General features: G+C 28.3%; 1 protein-coding gene across 1 annotated transcript; it reads right to left on the bottom strand.

The window, feature by feature from the left end:
- Nucleotides 1–1,666: 1,666 nt before the first annotated feature.
- LOC133309459 (uncharacterized) lies at nucleotides 1,667–3,514 on the bottom strand. Its single transcript, XM_061510241.1, has 2 exons — nucleotides 2,450–3,514; nucleotides 1,667–2,105 (listed from the first exon to the last, which is right to left on the bottom strand). The coding sequence occupies exons 1-2, from the start codon at nucleotides 3,315–3,317 to the stop codon at nucleotides 2,020–2,022; spliced, it is 954 nt and encodes a 317-aa protein (XP_061366225.1). The 5' UTR covers nucleotides 3,318–3,514; the 3' UTR covers nucleotides 1,667–2,019.
- Between the last annotated feature and the right edge of the window lie 9,747 nt (nucleotides 3,515–13,261).

Raw genomic sequence — 13,261 nt, 5'->3', positions numbered from 1 at the left:
TCCATTTTATCACCACTAAAATTTCACTTAATTTTCCCCCAATTAATTGTTGTTATTTTGCCACCGAGGTAAGAAAATAAATATATCAAATGCTTTTTCCTTCTGGTTAAAGTTAAATTTATTTTATTAAAGTGATTCTCTTCATGCTGGATTTGAACCGAGTACTTTGTGCTTGGTTGAAAGACAAGTTCCAAACCAACAAGCCACTCTGAAACTAGATTCGTTTATAACCAGTCATTATTCTTTACGAAAAAATTAGGATTATGACATATTTTTCTTTAATGAATTAAAGGGTTCGTTTTTTCTGCAGCTACTGCATATAAGTTATTTTCAGTAAGCCTAATACGACGTCGTTTTGAGTTTTTAATCCCGATCGTTTTGAGAGTAAATGCAGATAACTTATCTGCATTAACTGCAGAAATATTATTCTTTAAATTAAAAATGAGAACATAATTCATACTTTTTATTTGCTTAGTAATAATATTTTGGCTAGTATTATGTATTTTTTATTTATATTGATAAAAAAAATATTTGTTTAAATAAATTAAATATTTAAAATTGAAATATGTTTTTGTGTGTGGATAAAACAGGAAAGAAATATTACATTTATTGAGTTTGATTCATTAAAGAGACAAGTTAATAAAGAATAATTTAGGTAATTAAAGTTATAAGTAATTAAGAAATAATATGAATAGACAAACAAGGTATTAATAGTCTCGTCACTCTCGTCTTCTTCATGTAGGCACAACATAATGTATAATCCTATTTAAGTTCCTGAAATATACACTTATTATCAGCTTTGTGTCATTTTAAATTTATATGTATGTTATCAAGATTCAATAGAAAATAATAAGTAAATTTAAAAAATAAAAAACATTCTCCCAGCTTTTACATATATATTGACACACATGTATGGTAACTAAATAATCGTACGTTAGTCCTTCAAAGACACACTTCTTATCTTTCAGAAAAAGATACAGTTGTTATCAACTTCGTGTCATTTTAAATTTATATGTATGTAAACTAGTTTCTGGTTTATAATGTTAAAAAAATAAGTTGATTTAAGAAAAAAAATAAGTCTCCATAAATGTAATATTCTTGTTGACTTTTCAATTTGTTGACTTTTGGAAGAATATGTGAGTATAATTTATTAATAGTAAATATATACAGTATAACTCAAACACACACACACATATATATATATATATATATATGAAAGCAAAATAAATACACATATAAATTATATTATATCTCTTTTAATTTTTTGTTAAAAATATAACTATATTTTATAAAGATAACGTAAGATTATATATCATTAAAATATTTTTATCATAATAAATTTAGAAATATTTAAGAATTAATATAAATATTTTTTGTTTTAAAAATACTTAATGATGCTCAGTCAATAATTAGTTAAAAATAAAAAATACAATGAAGCGTAATTTTCAGTCGGAATTTATTATCATTTTAACAAATTACAAAGTAATAAAGTGAAATTTACTTTATATATAAAAATTTGATGCAACATTTAAGGAGTCATTATAGGATTGTTGAGTCATCCCATAATTTGCGTGACTACTATTCCAATATATTTTTTAAATTAGTAAATTTGTCATATTCCACTTGAATTTATCATCTCATTATAGAATTGTGAAGAGTATATTTTATTGCTAGCAACTTTTTCGAGCCATTCACACTTCTATTATCATTTGCCATTCACACTATTGTATCTTACATACTTTTTCATCTTATTCAAACTATAACTGTACAGGGGAAAAGTGACCGTCACTCAAAAAGGGTACTTCAACCTGAAACCCCCACTCCTTCTGCCCGGGAGGGGGGAAGGAGGGATTTATGGAAGAAAATTCTTGGAACTACAAGTAGAATTATATAACCACCATTCATGGTGGGAACAAAAGAAAAGCCCAAGTATAATATAACTATATAACTATATATATATATATTCTCTCAATCGCAAAAAATGAGGGAGTAGGTATGAGTTAGGAGAAAATTAAAGAGTCATGTGCTATATTTGGAGGCAGATGCTAGAGCTACAGCCTGCGCCCACACCTTGAGCCGAGCCTTCACATCTCGTGGATCGTCACCTATATTACAAAATTTGGGAACAAACAACTTGATCAGAGAGATCCATTCATTTCTTTTTTTTCTTTATTAAGACAAATCATAAATTGCATCATTCTTTTGCTCACTATGGTGTACAAGTTAACATATATAGAAGAAAAAAAATGAAATGGTTGACTGGTATCTTGTTAGATTTGGCTTTAGCTACTACAAAGCAGAAAGGCAACAGCATTTAATTACCATCAGACTTTATTAGGAACATAAATTGAATGTTCCACAATGTAAATTGTATTGTGCTTGTGCATATTCTTGGAGGCAGGGGCAGGAACATATAGATAGATAGATAAAAACATACATACATACATACCAGGACTAGAGATGCGCATATTGGCGATGGGTGAATTGCTACCACTGCTAGTGTCGAGTGTTGAATTGGAGAATGAGAGATGAGAGGGCATTTCAAGCATGCGTTCGTGTTCTAACTCAAACCCAAGATCTCTACAAGCCTTCACTTCTTCCAAGTCCATGCACAGTGACCTTTTCCCACCTTTGGGCCTTGTTATCACCATAACACCTGTCCCTGTGCTACCACCACCACCACCACTTTGATCACTCTCTCCACTAAACCCTTGAAGTTGAATCAGATTCTCCTCCTCCTCCTCCTCTTTTTTCTTGCTATAATTAGCTGCTGGTTCAAACAACCATCCATCCCTTCTTATTCTCCTGCTGCTCCTGCTCCTCCTTCTCCTCGGATCATTCTTCTTGGTTTCCTGTCTCATGAACACAGTACCCTTTCCTGCTGCAGCCTCATTGTCACTTGCATAGTCCTTTACCGCAATCACCGTCTTTCCGCGGTTCCTCCGCCGTGGAGGCGTCGCCGGCAAAGAATAACAGCCACCCAATTCTTCATTTTCAGAGTCAGAGCACAACCCTGCTTGTATCTCCTTTCCATCCGAGAGTTCCCCATCTGCATCACCTTCGAAACTTTCAATGGACAAGTGTGACAGGAACATGGACACGGAATTATCAACATCATCGTCGTCATCATCGTCATCGACACCACACAAGGTGCTGCTGGTACAAACGGAAAGCCTGGACAAGTTGTGGGTTTGGGGATGCTGATCTTGATCATGATCATCATGATCATGATGATGACCAAACCCATCATCAATATCATCGTCAAAGTCTTCATCTTGCAAGGAAGAATGAAGGGTCATGGTCTCATCCGAAGCCATAGTATACCAAACAAAAAAAAGAAGTATCTTTTGGTGGATCAAGTGAAGAAAGAAAGTGTGAGTGAGAGAGAGAGAGAGAGAGAGAGAGAGAGAGTGTTGAGAGAAAGAGAGTTTCAGTGTTGAGTAATGTGAATCATTCGTTTGTCATTTCACGATAAGGGTGAGAAGAGAAGAGAAGTAAGCATCTTTAATCAACCACCCTATTTATGCCAATACCCAAATGCACACTTTACTTCCCTTTTCTCTTTCTTTTTCTTTTTTTATTTTTTTATTTTTTTAATACAAAACCATCAAACCACGATTCTTCTCATCGATTGTCGTATTGTTATTTTGGATCTTATTCTCAGAGTCAATTACTTCGTGAAAAGTGAAGCAAAATGGGGTTAGTTAAAGGAAAACGTTGAAATTGACCATCTATTCTAATTAACAGTCTTAGTGAGTGGCGAGAAGTTTCGGGTATCAACTTTATATTGATTCGCTTTGATTAGTTGTTTTTAACCAAAAATAGCGTAGAGTAATTCTTCATTGTCTTTTCTAAATAGATATTTTTTTATTTTTATTTTTGTCTTCATTAATTTTTAAACTCTACTTTTTATTATAATACATCATTTATTGATTTTGAGTTTATTATTTCAATAAATCCTAACTCCATCTGTAATCTTATTAAATCTAAACTATTGATTTGTACTTTAATTAAAAAATTATATTAACTTAAATTTTAATTTCTTAAATTAAACAAAGACGAAAAAAATATAAAAAAACTTGGCATTTCTTTAAACTATTGACATAAAGTTTGAGATGAATTTAAAAACTTTTTTTCTTATTTCCTTAATTTTGATCAATAATTACGCTCATTATCTACTGTGTAATTACCATGGATTCTATGAATAAACAAGATTATCATTTCTACTTTCATGAAACGCGCAGTTCACGCGGAGAATACAGTTGAAACAGACAGTTAGTAAAATATTAGTTAATTAATTTTAAATGATGTTATATAAACGACCAATGTTATTTAGTATTTTCTTTTTCTTTTTCGAAATGTTAGTAATCATAGTAAAATAAAAAGAATTGAGCTTAAGGTTTAAACCTATTTAAACCCAGTTTATCCATATCTTCACTTTTAATACTAACCTAGGTAGGATATAAAAGAGATAAGAACAGGGATGTTATGAAATGATGATTATTCAGCTTTCGGCCACAATCATCTACCAACAGGAGAAGAACACACTCGAATTTTTATGGGGCCCATTGAGATTGGCCACACTACCTTACCCTTGCCCAGGGGTTTTAATTATTTTATTTTTATTTTTTTATTTTTTTATTTTAACCTAACCACAGCAGAAGATAAAGAAATATATATTTTTCTCCACGTGCAACTCTGCTGATGTAATTTCGCCCTTTTTCCTGTTTGCTCCAAAGGGATTCAAGACACCTGTCCGCGTTTTATTACGCTTTCATTTTTATTAGTCAATTTTTTTTAATAAAAAATTATAAGATGAATATGACTTTCCTTTCAACATATGAACCAAAAAAATAAAAAATAAAACGAAAGGATATATTCATATTCACTCCCTTGGTCGTGGATAACAAAGTTAACACTGACAGAAGAAAACAGAACATCGATAGATAATAATTGTGTCAGTTTCATTCAGAGTCTGAACCACGTGGCTCTTAATGGGTGCAGCCAACGCTAAATCTTAACAACGAAGGAAATATTTTCGCTACTATGGTAGGCAACCACCGGGTAAATCCTTTACCAAATATAAAAAAATGTGACATATTTATATTAATTTTATCTTTATGGTTATTTATTTTATTTTATATTTTTGGTTGAGGAATACTTATTCCTGTACAAAAAAATTTAATCCGAATAAAGATGTGAGTACGAGTTAACGAGAAATTGGGGCACTGTCATTCATTCTTTTGGGAGCGCATCTTCGGTACAATTGTAACACGAAAATTGGATGCTACTAAATATTTTACTCCATGTATTATAGTATAAAATATAAAAGTTATTTTTTTTTCTCTTTTCGGAACAATTGTAAGTGATATGGTCCATTTCTATTTGTCGAATTTACCTAAGTTAAGAAATAATTCAATCCAAAATCTTAAGGTGTTGGGTGATGACTTTTTTAATGATTTATATATTCTGTAACACACCCCCTCACGCAAGAGCCCTTTGAGCTAGAAGCGTGGATATTGCACAGGCTCAATTTTTGGTTTACCTTTTGTGCTTTTTATTTTAATTTCACTTTAAAGTGGAGGCAGTGAGGATCGAACTAGTGACCTTGTAGTCACTTAAGCTCTGATACCATGTTAAGAACCAATTTAACCCAAAATCTTAAGGTGTTAGGTGAGGGCCTTTTTAATGATTTATATTAATCTCTAACAATCCTCACACAAGAGCTCTTTGGACTTGAAGCGTGGATATTGTATAGGCCTAATTTTTTATTTTACCTTTTGTGCTTACAATTTATATTACATTTTGGTTCATGAACAAATGTCTCTTTAGTTAGAACGAGTTATTTTTAATTCAACAACAGCACAATAAAAAAAATAACACTGGTAGACACAATAAACATTGATCAATCACACAAATAAATGTAAAGATTTCAAAACATTTTGCTATCAAGTTTTTATTCTTTTCGTTATTAAAAAAATAATAATGGGTAGAGAACTTCCCACCAAATTCAAACTCTTCCCTTAAAAAAAAAAATACAAAATTTATGAGTAATTAAATGAATTGTTGAAAGCAATTCAATGGTTTTTGGTGACAAACGCTGGGACGCTCACCGACCCTTGATAAACCATGTTTTTATTTTGAGAGAAGGAGGCTGGGACGGTTGGAGCGCCTCAAATCTGCCATTTTATTGTTTACACGTCCTAATTTAATGTTAAATCTGTTTATTCAAACTTTAATAAAATATAAAAAAAGTCTCACTTAACTTTTTTTTTAAATTAATTATTGCCAATGTCTAATTTGTTGCGGCATTTGTGAATTGTGTAGTCTTGCTCATATAATCAAGGTTTTAAGTTGAACAATGCTACTTTTATTTTATTTTTTAGTTGACCGCTTGAATTTTTTTATAAGAATTTTTATATAGTCATACCTATAACTGCAAGTTTGCAACTAATTAGTATGTCATCAACAATTGTGTGAGTAGTATTGTTCTTCTTTTCTATGTAAAAATGCAACATAAATTATACTTTGCAAAATAATAAATTTTAACTCATTATTATATTTTATTCTGGTTTGTAGAATTTAAATTAAAATACGAATAAGTTTTAATTCTGAATGTTTATGAATCAGTTGAGTTTAATTGATATAGTTGAACTGATTTTAAATAATAATTACTTCTTTCATTTGTCTCAATGTATAGCAAACTATTATCGTCCTCAAGCATGTTACTTTACTGCTATGACCAAGTAACTGTTTTTTTTTAATGCCTCTTAAGTACACAAAATTTGAATTAGACGTTACAAATAAAAAAAAAAGTGTTAGAGCTGGAAATAATAAAAATTCAGACAAATGATACTAAATAATATATCATATATAGATTTAAAAAATATTAGATATAAACTTTTCGTTACATTTGTATGCCTAATACTACACATATGTGAATATGAACTATAATTTTTACACTTTCACGCAGAAGCACATGTGTAAATTTCGAATATTCAACTAGTACTTAAAAAGAAATTCGGCCATACTTACATCACTTTATATTTTAAATTTGATTTTAATCCGTTGCAATTATAATTTTTCAATATTATTGTTTAGTAATATATTAAAAAAATTGACTTTCATGATTACTTTTTAATAAATTTATAAATTTTTAATAATATATTGTCGTAATGTTAATGATAGTATAGAATATTTGTTAATTGAAGATATTAAAATAATTAATTATAAAATTAAAAACAAAATAAAGTAATCAATCACACATGAAGTTGGATTTTGGTTGATAATAATAACATAGGAAATATGTGGTGACGGAAAGTTGGTCGAAATTTGTGTGGATTTGAATGGCATTGTACAACAATATTAAGTGAACTGATAGTGATAGACATGTTGGGTCCCTCAACGTTTGGCAAGTCGGAGTTTGTCTTTTAAGAAGACGTGATACTTTGATGTTCATTGTTAACGCTTGACATCAAATCCAGTTCTCACTCACTCGTGTTACTTACCCTGTCAGATGTTTTCTAATGACAATTGTTTTATCTCGGTGCTTTTTTTTAAAAAAGAAAGTTACATATTATTTTTTAAATCATAACTCATAAATTAAACAATAAAAATATACAAACCTTCAAAAAAAAAAAAAAACAATATACAAGGAACAATATAATTTTTTATAAATTTATAAAACTCATTACTCAATTTATAACTTTTAAAATATATAATTTAAGGGTTTGGTAAATGATATAAGTTATGTCATTTTAGGAGAGAGATAGACACGGAAAAACAGAAATCATGGAAGAGAAAAAGTGAGTGGTTTTTTTAATTTAAAATTCAAATTTTCTGTGTCTGTATCTCTCTTAAAATGACATAACTTTATGTCATTTAAAATGACAAACACTTTTCCCATAATTTAAATAGTGATGCATTTGTGTTTCTGAATTTAAAAGATTGTCTGTGACCCAACAATAATTATATAAAGTTCACATGCCAAAATTTGTAAGAAATATTAATGCCAACTTTTTTAGTATTATCGTAGGGATTTACTATTCTTATGCAACAAAAGACAACTTATCTTATGTTGCTGAAACAAATTATGTGAGACTTTTTACTTAAAGGCCCCACCATTTTATTAATATACAAGAGAGACTTATCTTATGTAACTGAAAAAAATATTTTTTCGTTATCGTAATTGAAGCAACATTGTCATTATATTTTAAAATGATTAAAATAGTAAGGAAAATAACAATTTAATTGAACACTGTGATTTGACGGATACTTGCAAAAATCTGAGGAAAATGATAATCACATCAATTCAACAAGAAATGCTATTTACGCTCACGCTCCAATGACAGAATAGCATTGACGTGCCAGGAGGAAACATATGTATTGTCATCTCGAATTAAAGTTACCTGTTTGGGTCATAAACATTTCTTTGGGCCTTTGACTCGGGTATCACTTGGTTGTGGCATGTTATGTTGTCCATTGATAAAAATGGTCAAACAAGCTGGCAAGTTTTATTGAATGAACCGTGTACACATGCAGTTTTTATTTTTTATTTTTTATTTTTATTTTAAAAGAAGAACATGAAATTGAATCTGACTTTAACCTAAAATATATATATTAAACTGCAAGTTAATTTATCAAGAGATATATTCAACACCCGTGACTGTGAGTTCTTGTAGCATGATTAAGCATTGAAAACATAATAGAAAGATCTTATACTATTAAGAAAGAGGCTCAATAAGCAACACCAAGTTTAAGGCTTTTGAACTTTCATAAAAAGAAGAAGAAAAAAGATTATAAAAGGTTAAGGTCGGTGAAGGAAAGTGCAAACCATATGCTTCTTTTCTGCGACCATAAAATCAGGTTATGGGCGTCATCTTTGGGAAATATTATAAGAAGGATGAGTTGTTAACGCCTTTGGAGATAGTGACATTAATATTTCTTCATAATCCCGATTGTCATCGTGTCCCCTTTGTGGTAAGAAAAATTCAATCCGGAGACCGAGTCTTTCTGCTAATTAATTTTTGTCTTTTTTTCACCATTTGTGCGAATCAAATCATTTGCTTAGTATGGTACCGCAAAGCGAAAAGTCACAGTTCGAAATTTCTGCCGAAATAAAAAAACAAAAACAACTTTGAAAATATTAGACTATACTATATACATATGTAATAGTGAAAAGTTTTTCTCATTTTAAGAGACATAAAGTTGTGTCATTTTAATTGAGAGAAAAAAAAATAATAAGAGAAAAAAAATAGACAAAAAAAATAAAAGTATAGGTCTTATCTCTTTGTAAGAGTGAAATGACATAAAATACATCATTTAAAAGAATAAATTTTTACCAAGGTAATATATGCACTCTTAGGCGCTCTATAATCCATAACTGGAATAAATTGCTTTTTTCTCACGCTTACACCGTGAACTTTTTATCGTGGCTACTGAACAGTTGTGGCTCTTATTGAGGAAAAAGGAACACAAACAAGAAACTTGCATTTAGAAAAAGTGTTTATTTTTTAAATGACACAATTTATATTTTTTCACTCTCACAAAGAGGTGAAATTTACATTTTTATTTTTTTTTGTCAATTCTCTTTCCTCTTCTATCTATCTCTTTCTCTCTCTTAAAATGACACAACTTTACATCTTTTAAAATGACACACATTTATGTTATCAAAAAAAAAAATAACACACATTTTTTCCTTTTACTAAATGGGCTAAGACATTCCTTGTTATGAAATTATATGATTATATTTTAATTCGTAACTATCCGCATTAATTATTATTTTATAATATTTGTTGAAAAATATTAATGAGTTTGTTTTTTCTGCTGTTACTGCATATAAATTATCTGCACTAAGCTTAATACGGCATCGTTTTGGGCGAAAATCATGGTATTTTTGTAATTTTAATTTATTTCAGGATTATTATAGTCTTTATAATTATAATTTTTTAATATTTTAATGTCAAAACGATATCATTTTAGGAGAAAATACAAATACGTAGAAATATTTTTCTGAATACATTAATATATAATTTTATTGCCAATGTTATAGTGGAATAAAATGAGTTACGAAATTAACTAATATTGAGCGATTCATATAATTTTAATTAATTAAATAGTAGTCACAGTATTTTTAATTAGTTGAAATTAAGTTTTAGATCATATAGTAACATTAATTGAAATTAGTTATATATAACTAATAAATTTTATTACAGAAATTTATATTATATTTCATGTGATTAATTAGAATAGAATATTATTTTTTTTTAATGGAAAATGTTATACTCACTACCTATTTTTCTTACTACCTCTTATTATTAAATCTTAACCGTTGATTTCTATCAATCTAACGGTCATAATTTACTTCAAATTAATAATTAATTAATAAGTATGACCCCGTAAATTACAACCGTTAGATTGACAGAAATATACGGTTAAGATTAGATAGTAACAAGTAGTAAGAAAAAATAAGTAGTAAGTATAATCTCTCACTTTTTTAATTTATTCATAATATTAAGAAATATAATTTGAGAGTTTAATCAGAATAATAGAACTTAGATATTACCTATATTGCACCGACACCGACTCGCGATAAGGGACACGACATAACACTCTAACACGTTAATTCTAAAAAATGTTATATTTTGACACGTTATGACACATTTTGATATTAAATAATATTTTTAATTTATGTAATGTATATTATATTTAATATTCAATGATTTAACAAAAAAATAAAACTAAACTCATAATACCCACCAATTTTATAAAGAAACATAAGATATCACAAATATTTATATTAAACTCAATAAAATAGTAATTGTATTCTAACCAATCTAATAATTGGAACTAAAAATGCAATGTAACTTTTAAATCTTTTTTGAATCTTTACAACACATTTTAGAGTATCAAGAAGTGTCAACAAATTTCGGACATGACATATTAATTTTTTTTGAAGTGACATGCATGATAGGATATTACAACGCGTGAAATCTATAACACGGTGCGTTTGGTATGTCTCGACGGGGCTCGGAAAAAGGTACATGGACTGAGCCATGATTTTAGTATTTCATTCATTCATTTATATGATGGACATTATTAATAGTTTGAATCATGCCTTACTTTTGAGAGAAGAGTATTGTTATAAAAGAGTAATACGCACTCACACATAAGGAAGAAAGAGAGAGAAAATTAACTCGTACAACTTTTGGCAATTTACTATATTTTAAAAAACAATGGCTATTATTAACAACATTAATGCAATAAATTTTAAATATAAAATTATGAGTGACTGATAAATATAAATATTTAAGTAACGATTATTTTATGCATTTATTGATTAAAAAAACATTATTAAATGAATTTAGTAATTATAATTTTTTAAACAATATTTATGAGCATTTGATATCAAAATCCTTAGTATAATATTAATCCCACACAACGCATGCTTTATACCTTTTTTATGTATTTAAAAATGAAATGCATTTTACCAAGTTAGAATTCAAGAAGGTTACAACTCTTTTTTCTTACAATTATTTTTATGGTTATTGAATCAAAATCAAATTAAATATTATAAAATGAAATCAAGTGAAAAAATTATAAAATCACACACAATAATTAATAACCAGATCAAAATCATAGTTTGACACCAACATCAAATAATCTTGTCCATATATAAGAAAAATATTTTTCAAGTCATTAGAGATAATCTTATCTCCGGCCACCTCAAAACTACGTCGTTTTGGATGTTAGGAGAATTAATGAATGATGTTTTGGTATTTTTGTTTGTTTAATTATTATATAACCAAAATGTCTTTCATTAACTCTCCTAACACCTAAAAGACGTAGTTTTGAAGTGGCCGGAGATAAGATTATCCCAAGTGACTTAAAATTTTATATATATATATATATATATATATATACACGTTTTAATGTTTTTACAATAAATGTAGATAAGTTATCTATATTTACTCCTAAAACGATATCATTTTGCATTCAAACATTAAAAAATTATAATAAAAAAGACTATTGTAACCCTAAAATAATTATAATTGCAAAAATACCTTGATTTTCGCTCCAAAACGATGTCGTTTTAGGCTCAATGTAGATAACTTATCTACATTATAGAAAAAATGAACGCATATATATATATATATATATATATATATATATATATATACGAAAAGAGATATTTTGATTTCAGAGTAAGATTTAAAACTATTACTCCCTATTTCAGTCGTTGATAGACAAGAATCAAATGTTGTCATTTGTAATATAATTAATAATTAATTAATTAGTATGACTACAAATGTAATTAATAATTAATTAATTAATGAGAGAGGTTATAGTTACTACCTTATTTTCTTACTACTTGTTACTACCAAATCTTAACCGTTGATTTCCGTCAATTTAACGGTTATAATTTATTCGAATTAATAAGTGTGACCCAATAAATTATAACCGTTAGATTGACAGAAATCAACTGTTAAGATTTGGTAGTAACAAGTAGTAAGAAAAGAAGATAGTAACTATAATCTCTCCCTTAATTAATTAGTATGATTTTCTCAACTATATATATATATATATATATATATATATATACATATATATATATATATACATATATATATGGGTTCGCTTTTTCTACGTTATTGCAGATAATTTATCTGCAGTAAGCCCAATACGACGTCGTTTTGGGATAAAAATCATGGTATTTTTATAATTTTAATTTGTTTCAGAGTTATTATAGTCTTTATAATTATAATTTTTTAATTTTTCAATCCCAAAACGACGTCGTTTTGAAAGTAAATGCGGATAACTTATCTGCATTAACTGTAGAAATTTTTTTCTGTATATATATATATATATGGAAAAAAGTTTCTCCTTTTAAAAGATATAACTTTTTTATCATTTTAGATCCTAACCGTTGATTTCTGTCAATCAACGGTTAGGATTTATTGAGTCAAACTTATTAATTAATTGGTAATTCATAATAAAATTCAATAAATTCTAACCGTTAATTGATGAAAATCAATGGTTACGATATAAAATGATACAAAATTATATCATCTAAAAAGATAAATATTTTTTTCCATGAAAAGAGCTATAATAATTTTGTTCGATGCTGAGGGCTTTGTTATTGTTTATTGGTCCATCTAATTCGGGCCTCCTTCGAAATCGATCCAGATTCAGTGGAACTGATCCATCAAAATTCACAAATGATAGTTGCAGCACGTCGATAAAAAACTGGGGAGAAAGATTT

Source organism: Gastrolobium bilobum, unplaced genomic scaffold (assembly GCF_033153095.1).
Source record: "Gastrolobium bilobum isolate Gb01-03AN ecotype WA unplaced genomic scaffold, APGP_CSIRO_Gbil_v1 utg2122, whole genome shotgun sequence".
Classification (NCBI taxonomy): Eukaryota; Viridiplantae; Streptophyta; class Magnoliopsida; order Fabales; family Fabaceae; genus Gastrolobium; species Gastrolobium bilobum.
This window is presented reverse-complemented; position numbering and strand designations above follow the sequence as displayed.